General features: G+C 33.2%; 1 protein-coding gene across 4 annotated transcripts in view; it reads right to left on the bottom strand.

The window, feature by feature from the left end:
• Dg (Dystroglycan) overlaps positions 1–14,590 on the bottom strand; it is a 67,090-nt gene that overhangs the window by 10,376 nt on the left and 42,124 nt on the right. Inside the window, exons 3-9 of one of the 4 annotated variants that reach the window (XM_070108075.1) lie at positions 9,496–9,699; positions 9,228–9,353; positions 8,818–8,960; positions 8,617–8,739; positions 7,250–7,316; positions 5,531–6,616; positions 1,502–1,753 (exon numbers count right to left, since the gene is read on the bottom strand). In XM_070108075.1, coding sequence (XP_069964176.1) covers positions 1,502–1,753; positions 5,531–6,616; positions 7,250–7,316; positions 8,617–8,739; positions 8,818–8,960; positions 9,228–9,353; positions 9,496–9,699 — 2,001 coding nt within the window. The remainder of the gene's footprint in view (positions 1–1,501; positions 1,754–5,530; positions 6,617–7,249; positions 7,317–8,616; positions 8,740–8,817; positions 8,961–9,227; positions 9,354–9,495; positions 9,700–14,590) is intronic. The other 3 variants (XM_070108076.1, XM_014240509.3, XM_036377249.2) reach the window with 3 other exon arrangements.

Consider the following 14,590-nt stretch of genomic DNA (forward strand, 5'->3'; position numbering starts at 1 on the left):
CAATTTCCAAAGAAATCGTTAGATTGTATCACTATAGCATACATCTGCCATACAAACTTAAGAATCGGAATCAAGTTCTTGTAAGCAATCTTTTGTATAATATTTGTTAAGGGTATTATAGCTTAAATGCAACCGAGGTTAAAGTTGTTGCTTGCTTTTTTGGTTATTTTTTAAAAAAGAGTTGCCACCTATCGTAAATATAATACAAAATGTATGCTATACGCACAAATTAAAAAAAAATCTTCAAAAAGATTGCGATAATTATTTACTTTCAATATCAGTTGGAACTGAGTTGCCACCTTATGATAAAAATAAAACTGTGTCAAACTTTAGAAAATGTGTGAAATCTCTCCGGAAAACAAAGGAAAAATATTCGATTTAGATATCATTCAGAACAGAGTTGCCACCGTTCGCGAAATATTGTTAAATATTACAAACTGTATAAGAAACGTTTAAGGAAGTGTAACTAAACTCACATTTCTAATTCGAAGTCATTATTCGAACAATTGCTGAAATAACGGCAGTGGCTCCGTTAAATAATAATAATAATAATAAAATAAAATAAATAAATAATAATAAAATTATATAAGAATAAATGGAAATATATTTCACGAATAATTCTACAACGCATTTACATTAGTTTTCGCAGCGTTTCCAATTAGTTGTCAATGGCTGTACATATTTATAGTTATACACTATTAATATTGAGAAATGTTAGTCTACGATAATACAATATTTTTAGACATATAAAACATAAAGAGGATGGTCACACATACACACAAATGTACAATGCTAAAAGTAATACAAAAACAATAAGAAATGTGCATAATTGGCAAAATAACAGAAAAGCAATTAACAACTACCATTATGAAGTGTGAATGTGCAAGAGTGCAACAGTGCAACAGTTATACGTGATTAGCATTTCAATATGTAAACGTGTGATATGCGCGTATCCGTAAGAAAAGTTGTGGAGAAAACAATTGGACACAATCATTCGAGGAAAGTTGGTGGCGGAACGGTGTTGGGTCATGATTGGTGCTTTGTTGAGCATAAATGCGTTTGCAAAGCACGCCAATTTGCTAAACAGTGGACCATGCGCTACTTTGCGTATGTACGAGCATGTATGTATGTGTATAGCTATGTGGGAGTAACTAACGACATGCAGGCGCCTGGTGTTGTTGGGTTTGGGTGTTTGGATTGAGCGCTAGAGGTGACCTGGGCAGTTGAAGTGCTAATAAAAAGTGCATTTTTTTTGTTTTTTGCTTTTGTTTCTTGATTTTTCAAAACATGCGTTCAATAATTTGCATGGCCAATACAACAATATTTGCGCTTTTCCACACAACTTTCAAGCGGGAAATTTCACAATTTTCTATCTTTTTGATTTGTATGTAGTAGAATTGTTGTTGTTTTTAATATCTTTTTACACATTCCAAGCTTTATAGTTCGAAATAAAACGTATTTCATAGCTTTCTTCAAGTGGTTCTACAAAACGGTTCTTCACCTTTCTCACGACGCTTTCAGCGTTTGTTGTCGTTAAAGTCGCTGTTGTTGTTGTATCACTGCTCGTTGTTGTTTCTGCCGTTGGCACATACATAATTGTTGTTGTTGTTGCGGTCTCTGCGCCATTTCTAATGGCTTCTTCCGCATTTGCTCCGCCTTTTGGCGTCTGCGTCGGAAAGGTGTTGTTATCAAATATTTTTGTTGTTTGTTTAAGTATTTGCTGTTGTTGTGATTGTTGTTGCACACGTTCTAACTGCACTTGGCATCCATATTAGTGTTAATAGACAATCAATAACACATATATTTTGTGAATTATACATTTTTTTTTCCCAACAAATATAATATATATGTATGTATATGGTGGATAAAGAACAACAACAAAAAATAAGATATATTTTACTGAGTTCGTTTGTACAGGTAATATTTTTATAGTTTTTAAGTTACAGTTAACACTACGGTAGCTAAATCCTAATATTAATTGGATTCCAAATGAGCGCAGACTAGACTCAGCAATTAGAGAGCAAGGGAGAGAGAATACTCTCTCAAAAGTTTTAAAAATGTGACAGTTCGCATATTGAATTTCAAAATCAGGTTCAAACGTAGAGCTTCTGTTACTAACAATTACTTTGTAAGCCTGAGTAAAAAGTTATAAAACCTTGCATTATTGCAGAAGACACTTGTTAATTCCATTTGACTCTTGAAGAAGTTTCGTTAACTCATTAAATTAATTAAAATATGAATGCCTTCATTTTATTTAAATTCGTGCTTTTATATGATTCTAACCTTACAAATCATATAAAAGCACGAGTCGGTCTGTCTGTTTGCTGAGAAGAGTCAAATTAATGAAAAAACTGAGGTTAAATGTGGAGTAAAATATTTTATTCGTGAGTATAGCATATAGTTTTATCAAAAATGCCAGAAAACGAGTACCGCTCCAGACTTCTAATAAGCTGTCGTCCACGCTATTTGGACCCTGTTTAAATTTCTTGCGTAGAACTTATAGAGAGGAGAGGACGTTATAAATAACTTGTGGTTTAAAAAAGTTGGCAATTTTTAGTACTACGCTGAGCTGTATAAATTGGTATGCTGTGGCAAGAGAATCTACATCAATCAGCTCAATCAGCTTGCTAGAAACACTTTATAGACCTAGTACTTACATATATGAATATTATAGAAGCTATGGAGATGTCTTTATCATATCAGGTTGTATTTGATTTCGTAGCTATCCGAATACGTTCACTATTACTATAATTCTAAATTCAAAACCAATCAAAAATTATAGTTTACGGAGAAATTATAAATTGTTAACCAAAAAGGTCATGAAAACGTTCGTGCTTTTTACAACAAACGATGCAAACCATTTAGAGCTGAAATTTATACAATGGTATTGTATAACGGTAAAAAATGGATTTAGAGCAGAGGCTTGTTGTTTTTTTCGAGACTAAATTCCTCTTCATTACCCACAAATTAAAAACAATAATTAAAAAAATATATATACAAAAATTAATTAAATACAAAAATTACATAAAAAAGTTTAATTAAGGTAAATAGGAAAAAAAATTATAATTAACTAAATTAAAAATTAAATAAAAAAATTTTAAATAATTAGTTAATTAAGGTAAATGAGAAAAAAATTAAAATTAGTAAACACAAAAAATTAGAAAAATAAAATGTTTAATTAAGTAATTAAGAAATATAACACATTAAAAAAAATTACATAAAAAATTAGATTACTTAATTGCTTGAGGTATAGAAGAAAAAATTGAAATTGGCAAACTTAATAAAACTTAAATAAAATAAGAAAAATTATTTCAAATTAAAAATTTTCTAAACTAAAAATTAAAAAATCTTTTTTTATTATTAAAAAAATTACAACAATTAAAATTAATCAAATAAGTAACCAATTAGAAAACAAAAAAGTATATCTAAGTAAAAATGAATAATAAATAATACATAATTAAATAGAAAATAAAACAGTTTTTATTACTTAATAATAAAATTAACAAAATTAAAAAACAAAAAATGGAAAATATATAAACCTTATAATAAAAAATAAAACAATTTTTATTGATAAAAAATAAATTAACCATTAAAAAAAACGAGAAAAACCGTTAACTTTGGTTGTACAGAAGCTAGAATATGTTTCATAAATAAAAAAGGTTTCAATACAAAACTTAAATTTGTCAGTTTGTACGGCAGCTATATGCTATATTCATCCGATCAGAAGAATTTGTTCGGATATCGTTAGGTTGACTTTAAGAATAATCTGTACCAAATTTCGTGAAGTTATATTTCTAAATCAAAAGGGTTTTTATACAAGAATTTGATATACTTTGATCGTTCTGTTTGTATGGCAGCTATATGTTATAGTGGTCCGATCTCAACAATTTCTTTGGAAACTGCGCCATTTCTTTAGACAATAACTGATGCCGAATTTCGTGCATACACGAAACATCCATACAAGCACTTAATTCTGATCGTTCAGTTTGTATGGCAGCTATATGTTATAGTGGTCCGCTATCAATTCCGACAAATGAGCAGCTTCTTGGAGGAAAAAGGACGTGTACAAAATTTCAGATCGATATCTCAAAAACTAAGAGACATACAAGGTGCGTTCCAAAGTAAACAGTAAAAAAGTAAACTCTAGTGGCGCCATCTATATGTCGACTAGTGCGTTAGAATCTGATATCCTTTATCGACTTCCAGTAAAAATTTCATGACATTTCATCTATTGAAAGTGAAGTTATTGCGTTTTAAGCGAGGTGGTTTCAACGTTTTCAAAGTGGTCGTGAAGACATAAATGAGAAATGAGCCGAAACCCAAAAAATCGCGCCTGGAGAAAGCATTTTTTTTATGATTCCAAGGGTATTGTCCACAAAGAATTTGTTCCACCCGGCCAAAACGTTAATGCGGTATTCTACCTTGGAGTTTTGAAGCGTTTGGTGCGCCGTATTCGACGTGTTCGGCCCGAATATCGCGAAGATGGAAGTTGGCGTCAACCACTCCTCGTATTCACCTGATATGGCACCGCGCGACTTCTACCTTTTCGGAAAAATGCATTTGCCGATGAAAGGAAAGCGTTATGCAGACGTGGAGGCCATTCAAAAGGCTTGCGCCGGCATACAGGCGGCCATACCGGGCAACGAGCTGAAACACTCGTCCGACATGCTCGATAAAACCATTTGTTCTGTCTTTTTTTTAAAAGTCCTGTTTACTTTGGAACGCACATTGTATATACAGACAGGCAGACTTACGGACATTTCCTTTTGGGTGTTGCAAAAATCGTGGCAAACTTAGAATTCCCTGTTCAGGGTATATTAATAATATATTAAAAGTTAATTGAATAAATTTTTTTTTTTGAAATAAGAATTAAAAAAAGGTTAAAATAAATTAATTGAGTAAGAAAAATTAAATTAAAATAATAAAAAATAAAAATAGTTCTATAAAATAAAATAACAAATAAAAAAATAATAATAATAAATTAAATAAATAAATTCAAAGATTTAAAAACTATCAATAATTTTTTCATTCTAAAATATATATTTATATGCTTTCTAGCATATTTGTGCTGTGAAGAATATTTACTAATTCGCTGGCTATTTGTTTAACATGATTTTGTGGTAAATGTATATCCACTAGTATTTTTAACTAAATAGAAGGAACAAAATAAAACATAACCTAAACATTTTTACATTATATGCGACCGCGAGGAACACAATATGTATATACTACATATATTTTAAGCACTCACAAGCCTAGTGCATTTAGTATATACATATGTATATGTATACTAAATATATAGAGGTAAGTACTAAACGAGGTGAATAACGAACTTACAATACAAACGGACAATAGTCAAAGCATTATAGGAAATACACCACGTTCAGCTAATATTTTCATACTTTTATACTTTGCTTTACATATATAATATTAACATAATTTTGAACGTTTAGCATAGAGTTTAGCAAACTGTTACGATAATCGTTGAGGTGAATAGAAGCCACAAGAGATTTGTTTGTTCAGTATTTACCTTGGTTAACAATGGTGTAGTGATGAATGATGGTTTTATTGTTGTTGTTGTTGGAGAAGTTGTTGCAAATGAAGTTGTGATTGTTGACGATATGAAAGTGGGTACCGTAGCCGATGCTAATACAGACGACGGCGTAGACGAAGATGAGGCGGGCATTGATGAGGAGTTAGGCAGAGAGAGGGACGAAACAGATGATGATAATGGTGATGAAGAGGAGGACGATATGGATGATGATGATGCATATAATGAGGTCGTGGCAGTATTGGTCAATATATGGGGTGCTTGTGTTGTTGAAACATTCATTGCTGGTGTGTGCAAAGCTGGTGGCAACAAAGAAGTTGTCTCGGACTTGGACAACTCGGCACCGCTTACGGCGAATTCTAAGGTATTAGCTACCGGTGTTATGGTGCGTGCTTCTAATAGAACGGCGGCGGCTGTTGTATCAAATACGTTAATCAACGAATCTTCGGTTTGGGCGCGATCCAGCGAGCTGTGACTAAGCGCGGCGCTGGACTCAATAGCAGGCGCTGAGTCTAAGTCTGCGGCAGAGGCGTTTGACTCCGGAGCACCGAAATTGTCAGTATCAGCAGGTTCATTACGCAGATGTAGCGGTATTTCTGCGGTTGTTGTGCTTTGGCCAACTTTTACCGTTTGTTGGCCGACATTTGCGCTTAACGGTTGATTTTGTTCATTTAAATTCACATTCTTGTCGTAATCATTGTCCACGCTGAGTGCACCACCATTGAGCTCCTCCAGTGCATTTGGCACATCCAATTCCTTGGCGATGTCGACCGCAACCGGTGCATCTTCGTCGTCTTCATCGATAACCGGTATCTCTTTGAGATTCTTTGTATTTTCAATTGTCTTCGTGATGACCGATTCCAATTGTGAAACGCTTTCGACAATCTCCTCATCGATATTCGGCTGTTTATGTGGAAGCAATATGTTCGGTTCGGACGACGGCTGTTTGGCACTAGACGAGGAGGCGGCAGCCACAGCGGCGAGTATGCCATCCTCTTTCGCGCCACTGGCTGCCGGCGATGAGGACGCCGCTGACAACTCCAGCTTGTTATCCTCGATATTCGACTATACCGTTATGCGTGTGCAAGAAGACAACAGTGATGGTGGTGGTGTGAGTGGGTGTGTTGGGTTGTGCGTAAATGTGTGTTTGTGTGTGCGTATGTGGTGATGTGAATTTAATGAAGGCATATATGTATTTATATATATTTATTATATGTATATATATTTGCATAATATATATTTTTACGGTTAGTTAATATAAATTGAAACGTATTGTAATTGTCAGCATATATATATTTTTTTTAATTCATGTACGTTTCGAATCACAGAAAACGTTTAGAGGTTAGCACAGAAAAAGACAGAGAGCAGAAAAAAGAGACCAGGAAAAACATCATTAGATCAATAACAAATTCGTAACAAATGTGAAACGTATGTATGTATGTATATGTCTATGTCTCAATACTGTTTACCAGGTTTACGTGTGTGTGTGAGTTATGTTTGCATGTGTTTTTCGGTTTAGCAAATTTTCATAAATCAACAAATCGATTATTAATTACAAAAGTGCAGTATTTAAATGAGTGAAACCCTGAGCAATGACCAATAAATGAGTGAGTGAGTACACCACTTTTTTTTTTGCTTTTTTTCAAAACCAACAAATATAATTTGTGACACACTGTTAAAACAACGCTTGACACTCACCTGTCCAACACCGTGGTGATGACGATGAGCATGTGTGGTGGTTACGGGCACTTCTGTTACGGTTTCACTGAAAAAATAAACAGTTAAAAGTTGAAAAAATTAAGATTTAGCTACAAATTGTTGAAAATAAATAGTAAATTTATAACAAACTCAATTAAATGATTTGTTTCTAATAAATTATATATGGTAGGTTATGTTTCACTTCAAAAAGACGAATTTTTCTAATAAATTATCTATGGCAACGGTAAAACTTGAAATTTTCATTATTGTCGGTTATGTTTCACTTCAAAACTAAAATGAAACTTTAGCGGGAAAATGTTGTGCAATAAATCTGTACAAAAGCTTACTTTTGTGGGAGTTTTTTTTCGCTTACTTTATTTGAAGTTTTAAGGTTAAGTTAGGGCGTCTCACTGCCAAAAAAAATTGGTTCGCGTTTAAAACTAATTACCTAACTACCATTAGGTGATACCGATTACAATATCTAGGTAGCTTTACATTAAAAAACCCATTACAATAACATCCACATTTTTTAGAGAAATCTTTATAGTACTTTAAATCTTACCAAGCATGGATGATTGATTCTAGATAACCAGGAACGAACACGAAATTTCTTGGATGAATTTACAATATTCTTTGTAAGCTATTCTTCAAAGCTTCGGCTTCAAAATTTTGTTTGTTAAACTACAAATGGAAGTTGTTAGTCGTTTCCGAGAGATATAAAAATATAAAAGAAGCTTTCTTGTATTTTATTTACTTTTATCCATTTTTTGTGCAAGTTCACCACACTAGGTGTGGTATAAGTATGATTAAATATTTTACGGTTATCTCCACAAAATTATAACATTATTGCTGTAGCCAAAACAACAACTTGCTACACTCTACAACATTTAACAGAAATTTTGTTGTACTTTATTTAATTTACTGAAAGCGTATTAATGACTCTATACACTCGAAACCACCTCTAGGCGTATGACTAATCACTGCAAGAGCTATCTTCTCTGCAGTATTCCCTAAAACTGTTCGTAGTATAATGTATGCTGTTACAGCAATAACAATGAAGAAATCAAAATCTATCAATTTGGGATACACGAATTTCTGTTACGAGAAAATACCAGTTATACCCAATTTTTGGTATACTATTTTTTGTCATTCATTCTTTATACGAGAAATGATACTAAAGTTTTAAAAAATTTAACGAAGACAATCGTGTCTAAACAATTCAACAGTAATGAAATCGGTTGCTGAAAAGACGGAACATAATTTTCAACTAACGGCATTTACAATTAAACATTTCTTTTAAACTGAGTGCTGCCTGACTTTTGAAGCATAGACGTATAAGTATAGTATTAATATATTGTAAAAATTACTTTTTAATTGGGTTGGATACGTACACAACGTCCTCATCATCGTCATCGTACTCGTAATCATAGTCGGCATCATCGGCTTCATCAACGCCGGAACCCTCAGCTTGGCGGCGATTACGTTGCACTCTGCATAATAAGAAATACAAGATTTATTATTAAATTAAAAAAAAATATTCGTATATATTTATGTTTATAACTAAATACCTCGATTTGTAGAGCTTTCGCCAAATGACCCACCAGCCGAATTTTTCGCCCGTTATATTGTCAATAGAACCGTCTTTCATCTGAGCACCTATCTGTTTCTTTATAGGTTCACTCATGGTGAAAAATTTAGAACCACAGCCGAGCTAGACCAAAAAAAAAATTTATTTTATATAAAAAATTTATTTATATATATTTTTTTCAAAAACAAACAAAAGGTAAAATATTTAATTAAATAAAAAAAATAAAATTATTAAAAAAAATTCATTAAAGAATTAATATTTGTTAATAAATGCAAATATATTTATGACCCGGTAGAAACATACAGAGCGTATTAAATGCAATCAAAATCTCAACTGACTAGCATTCTCTACTTCCGCTGTGGAGAATTTCTTAATTTATTTGTTGCTTACCACAAAGCTAACTCGTCCCAGTGGGTGTTTATTATTATTATGGCACTTGTTGTAACCTCTGCGTATTGCTTCCTTCTGCATTTCGCTGAGTTCACGTTTTGTGGCAGATTCCATAACGATGAATTCCTAAGAGGTAGAAAACGGTAAATCAGTCAACTGTTAATTTTACTTCGTTCATTTTGCTTATTTTTAATATTTTATGTCTTATTTCTGTTTTGTGCCTGCCTACATGCAGACAAATTTATGTTAAGAATTGCATTTTTCTTACCTTCGGTATGGCGAAGAACTTAGATAGTTTCTCTAGTACTTTGTCCTTCTTATTGTCACTCAAATCCGTCCAATCGTGGCTTTTAAGCACTAAAGACAGCACAATTTCGCTGTTTTCCGAGCGACAGCTCGACAGCTCCACCGAATATGGATCATGGCCGTAGTGGATATGTGCTGGTTCGTCACGTGGTTCAAGTAATGGAACCTGAAAAATATGAAAAGAAAGGAATACCAACATAAATAATTGAACTGGAAGGTGAACGAAGAATTTGAGAGAAATTTCTTTCTTTGTGTTTAGAACGAAAATTACTAGTACTTTAAAAAGATAAAGTTTAAGAAATCCCTAACTAGAACCGATCCGGATTTACATACGTCCAAGGCGATTACCTCGACAACCGTCCACAAAACAATTTAGAAATTATGCCGCTATAACAACCTTAATAATTAGATTAATTATAAATAAATGTGTCTTGATCTGATTAGCTTAACATCTCTAGTAGTCTTCTATGTGGCTGATTTTACCTCTTAAATACTAATATTATCACTCTTTAAGAACTATGGGATTATGGGAACTAGGGTTTTAAAAAATGTGTCGATGATCTATCGGCAAACCAATCACCAAATCACAGACTTATCATCTCCTGAGATTCTCATACTATATGAGAGAACAATACAGAGAGCAGCAAAATTAAAAAGCAATTATAAGATTTACTAATAGTATTTTGTTAATCTATTACTATTTTACTGGGGTTTGATTTTGTCTTCCACTGAGAAAACTTGACCTTATATTTCATTAGACCAAATGAAGAGTTACTTATACTATTATTATAAAGAGGAAAGTTTTTAATTGTTTGTGATTAAAAAATTCTTTTACTGTTGGAAAGCTATACCCTCTCCGGTGAACATAGGCTGCATTATATTTTCAAAAAAGTCAGGAATCTTGACTAAATCTCCAATAATGTAACCCAAGGTGTAAAAAAAAATTAACTAAAAAATTCCTTACATAGCGTGGGCTGCGAATAAAATTGATTATAGAAAAAAATAATGTACTACGACTTTACAGAACATATAATTGTCTACAAAAAATGTCACGTCAGCTTATATCTAACTGTTTTTGTTTTAGTTTTTTTTAAAAAAAACATTGAAATGCCTACTTTGTAAAAGCTCTTTATTTGTACCTTGGTATAAATCCTTATCAAAATTAATTACTTCATATTCAAGACTGATTCAATACCCTTATATATAACTTTTTGAATTATTTGATCCGGTCATTCCATTCGTAAGATATCACGAATATTAAGAAAAAATCCGCGTGGTGAACGGCAACCTGCTCGACTAGGCTGTAACATAATATGTGATGTAGCCGTCATAGAGCGCGGGAGATGAGTCAAAGTCATGAAATAAAGTGCACCGCTGCTCACACGGCCAGTTAGTTCCCTATAAAGCGGTCGTGTCCGGAATTGAATATAAATAATATTAAAAGTTCGATGTACACATCTTATCGTCTATATGACAATATATAGTATATACGCGATACTACTAGTCTTTAAGTTTTTGAGATATCGATCTGAAAATCTGCACAAATCACGCCTTTTTCTTCAAAACCCCATATCGGCCCACTGATCGACAAAAATCAAGTCCATTCACGGAAACCTTCTTTATTTGACAAGATATCTTCACAAGACCAAAAATTGTTCGCATCGGCACACTATAGCATATAATATCTACCATTTATAGTGACCGCTGGCCAGTTACGTTTTCAGATTTAGTTATATGTACATATAGTTGCTACATGAAATGCACCTGTGAAGGGTATTATAGCTTGGGTGCAACCGACTTTAACGTTTTATCTTGCTTTGCAGTGTAAGGGAAAGCTTTGTGTACAATTGCTATTAAAATTTAACAGTTCGTTTCATTTATGACATTGTGTGTCACAATATTATCTTTATCGTTTTTTGTGATCCTCTAAAGTATCAATATCTTTTTGACTTCTTCTAAGAAAAATTCAGAATAGCACAATGGTAACGAATACTACTTTTTTCCGATCTAAACTTTTTACAAAAAAAATCTTAATTGATACAAACCTTTTCTAGCTCTCAAAGTATATGTCTATGATTCATAATGTTGTGAAAAAGATAGAAAAGAGAATAATGCTGAATTTGGACAAGTGTTAAGTCGAATATGGAGTTTGGATTGGCGTCAACTTTTAGAAAGAAATAAAAAAAAGTGTCGCCTTTTGTGAACTCAAAGTTATTTGTCCGAGCAATTTTTTAGGTTTTTATTAATAAGCACCGGAAATGCTTACATATGTAACGGTGCCGAAAAAGGGTGAAAAAATTTACTCATCAATTATGTATGCCGCGGCGTCGTAAAGCTCATAAATTCTCCACTTTTTGTAAAGTAAAAAAGTATTCAAGAAAATAACAGCATTTTTTCCATATTTTTGCGAATATGTCATAAGGAATATGACATAAGGATTGGCGACTTTAAATTAAAAATTATATTCAAAAAATTTTAAATCTTCTTACATAAAAATTAATATATGCATTTATATTTATATGAAGACTGTCTTTCCAAAAACGGTCTCATGCTATTATAACCATTTCGTCCAAAGTAATTAAGACAAAAAAGACTTCAAGTCTAATAAATCGGCTAATATATATTTTTTTTATGTACCATATGTACGTATATACATATAATAACGCATTGAAGTGCTAAAAGCGTTCATATGCAAATGAATATGTATGTTAATGAGCTCATAATCCGCCAAACGCCGGCTATTGTGCCGTCATCCATCGGCAAATAATGAAAGTAAACACTTCTTTGATTGCCCCCGCATGGACGAATAGCAGAATGGAAGACGGGAGACTCGATATGCAGAATGGCGAAACGAACGCAAATTTCTTTGCGTACGTGTGTGTGTGTGTGTAGAAATAGCACAAGCTAGTCACGTACATTCAGCTAGCAGTCAAGGAACTCATAACCCACCAGGCGTAAGGTTTAGGAGCGAGCGGGCGAGTAATAAGAGCCGGAAACCGGTATGGACCTAAGACTGCGAAATCTCCAAATAGTGAATCACTGTTTGGTTTTGAGCGAAATAAAGTCAAAGCCATGCATTTTTTTTTTAATTTCTTAAGCGCTGACTCAGTGGTATCGATACGCCGCTTAGGCTTGGCTTGTGGATGCATGTCGTTCTTCTTTCGAATTCGGCTCGCTAAGAGCGTTGAATCAGCGCTGTGTGCGGTTACAGCCAAGAAGATCAGGTGTATATGTACATATCCATATATATGTATATGAATGAGTATATTGTACATATATGTCTATGCAGCGAATGGCAGGTAAACGCTCTTCAAATATTACATCTGTTTACAAACTGCATAGTACATACACAAACACACACATACAAGAAGTTGACCTTTACCTTTTCAAGCCAACCGGATGGCCATCCGCAGCAAAGATAAACAAAGCAATTACAAACTACTGAATTGTTTGGGTATACACCTGTAAATGTTTATTTATATAGAGCAATGGAAAAAATGAAAGAAGTAAATAAATAAAATTAAAGACACACATACAGCGTAACAAAATTACTAGCGACTAACCCGAGAATCAAGTTAAACAAACTTTAAATACCATATAAGGGTATAAAATAGGTATAGTTCAGAATCAAATTATGAACAGGGTTCTTTTTTGGTGTAGGTGGTTTTTTGAAATGGTTGCGATCTTTAAAAATAAAAACATAAGAAACTTTACTTAGCTTGCTTCCTTACAAGAACTTTGATCGGTCAGTTTATATGGCAGCTATATGCTATGGCGGTCCAATCTTAAGAAATTATTCGGATATTGCAGCTTTACTTTGGTTAATAAGTTATGCCTGATGTTGAGAAAATATATCTTCTTTAAAAAAAAAACACTTTCATACAAGGACTTGATTTTGATCCCTCGCGCTCGATATGAAAAAATACTGTTTTTGGTACGAAATATATTTTTTTATTCAATATAATTTCGCTTAACTTCAATACACTTAGTTTGGTTTCGACCCAGCTTTTTCATATGTGCTTCTCCATGTAAAATATGAAGTACTCGTTCGTCTGAGATGCCTATGACATGAGCAATTTCATGCTGAGTCACACTTGGATCTTCACTAACAATATTATGAACTTGCTCAATGATTTCTGGTGTGGTTGCGGTAGTCCTTCGCATGGCTCGTCTTCAAGCCTAGTACGACTACAATTAAATTTACCTGCCCAAAGGTGAGTGAGGACTCTACTTCTAACAATTGTTCATAAATATCCTTTTTCCGGTTATATATGTAGATACGTTATAAGGCCTCCGACATTTTTTTCTACGTGTTACAAACTTCATGGCAAACTTAATATACACTGTTCAGGGTATAATTACGAATACCTCAATTAGTATTATTCGAAATTATCGAGCTTCAAAATCGCATACAAGGTTCATCAGTTGGTACTGTCGATTGTTTCATAGACATCTAGGGATACCTTTAAAACCATACATTAGATATCTCAACAGGTACTGATTATGTTTTCAACATTATTTTAATGTTCAAATGCGTACACAGGTTCTTTCAATAGCTACAGAACGATATAATTAGTCTACAAAATAACAAGTAGGGGCGCTTTTAAATAATTTTGATTGCAAAACTTAACTGTTTGTCAAGGATGAAAATCAGGGATCAATAGCTTGTTTCAAATAAAGCTAGAAAGCTTCAAAAAATGAATGAAATCAAAAACTAAAGTTCATATATGTCTAAAGGGCAAACTAAATTATGACAGAACACCATAAACGCCAAATTAGAATCGTTGTTACTTTTTCCTGTTTTCGAATATGGTTTTCGAAATTCCGTACAGAGCATACGAACACAAAAGAGGATAAACTCACTGGACGTACAAGAAAGTCTGTAACGGACAAAGACCAAAATTATTTACAACATGATTTTCGACGACCGTAAAACGGGGTTTATCGAGATACTTTGCACTCGAAACAAACGAATATTTGGTATTCGAAAGTGCGCACAGCTCGAGCTCATTAACTGGTGTCCAGCGACTTTGTCGTGTGCTTAGAATCTAAGAGAA

This window comes from Bactrocera oleae, chromosome 4, assembly GCF_042242935.1.
Source record: "Bactrocera oleae isolate idBacOlea1 chromosome 4, idBacOlea1, whole genome shotgun sequence".
Taxonomy (NCBI): domain Eukaryota; kingdom Metazoa; phylum Arthropoda; class Insecta; order Diptera; family Tephritidae; genus Bactrocera; species Bactrocera oleae.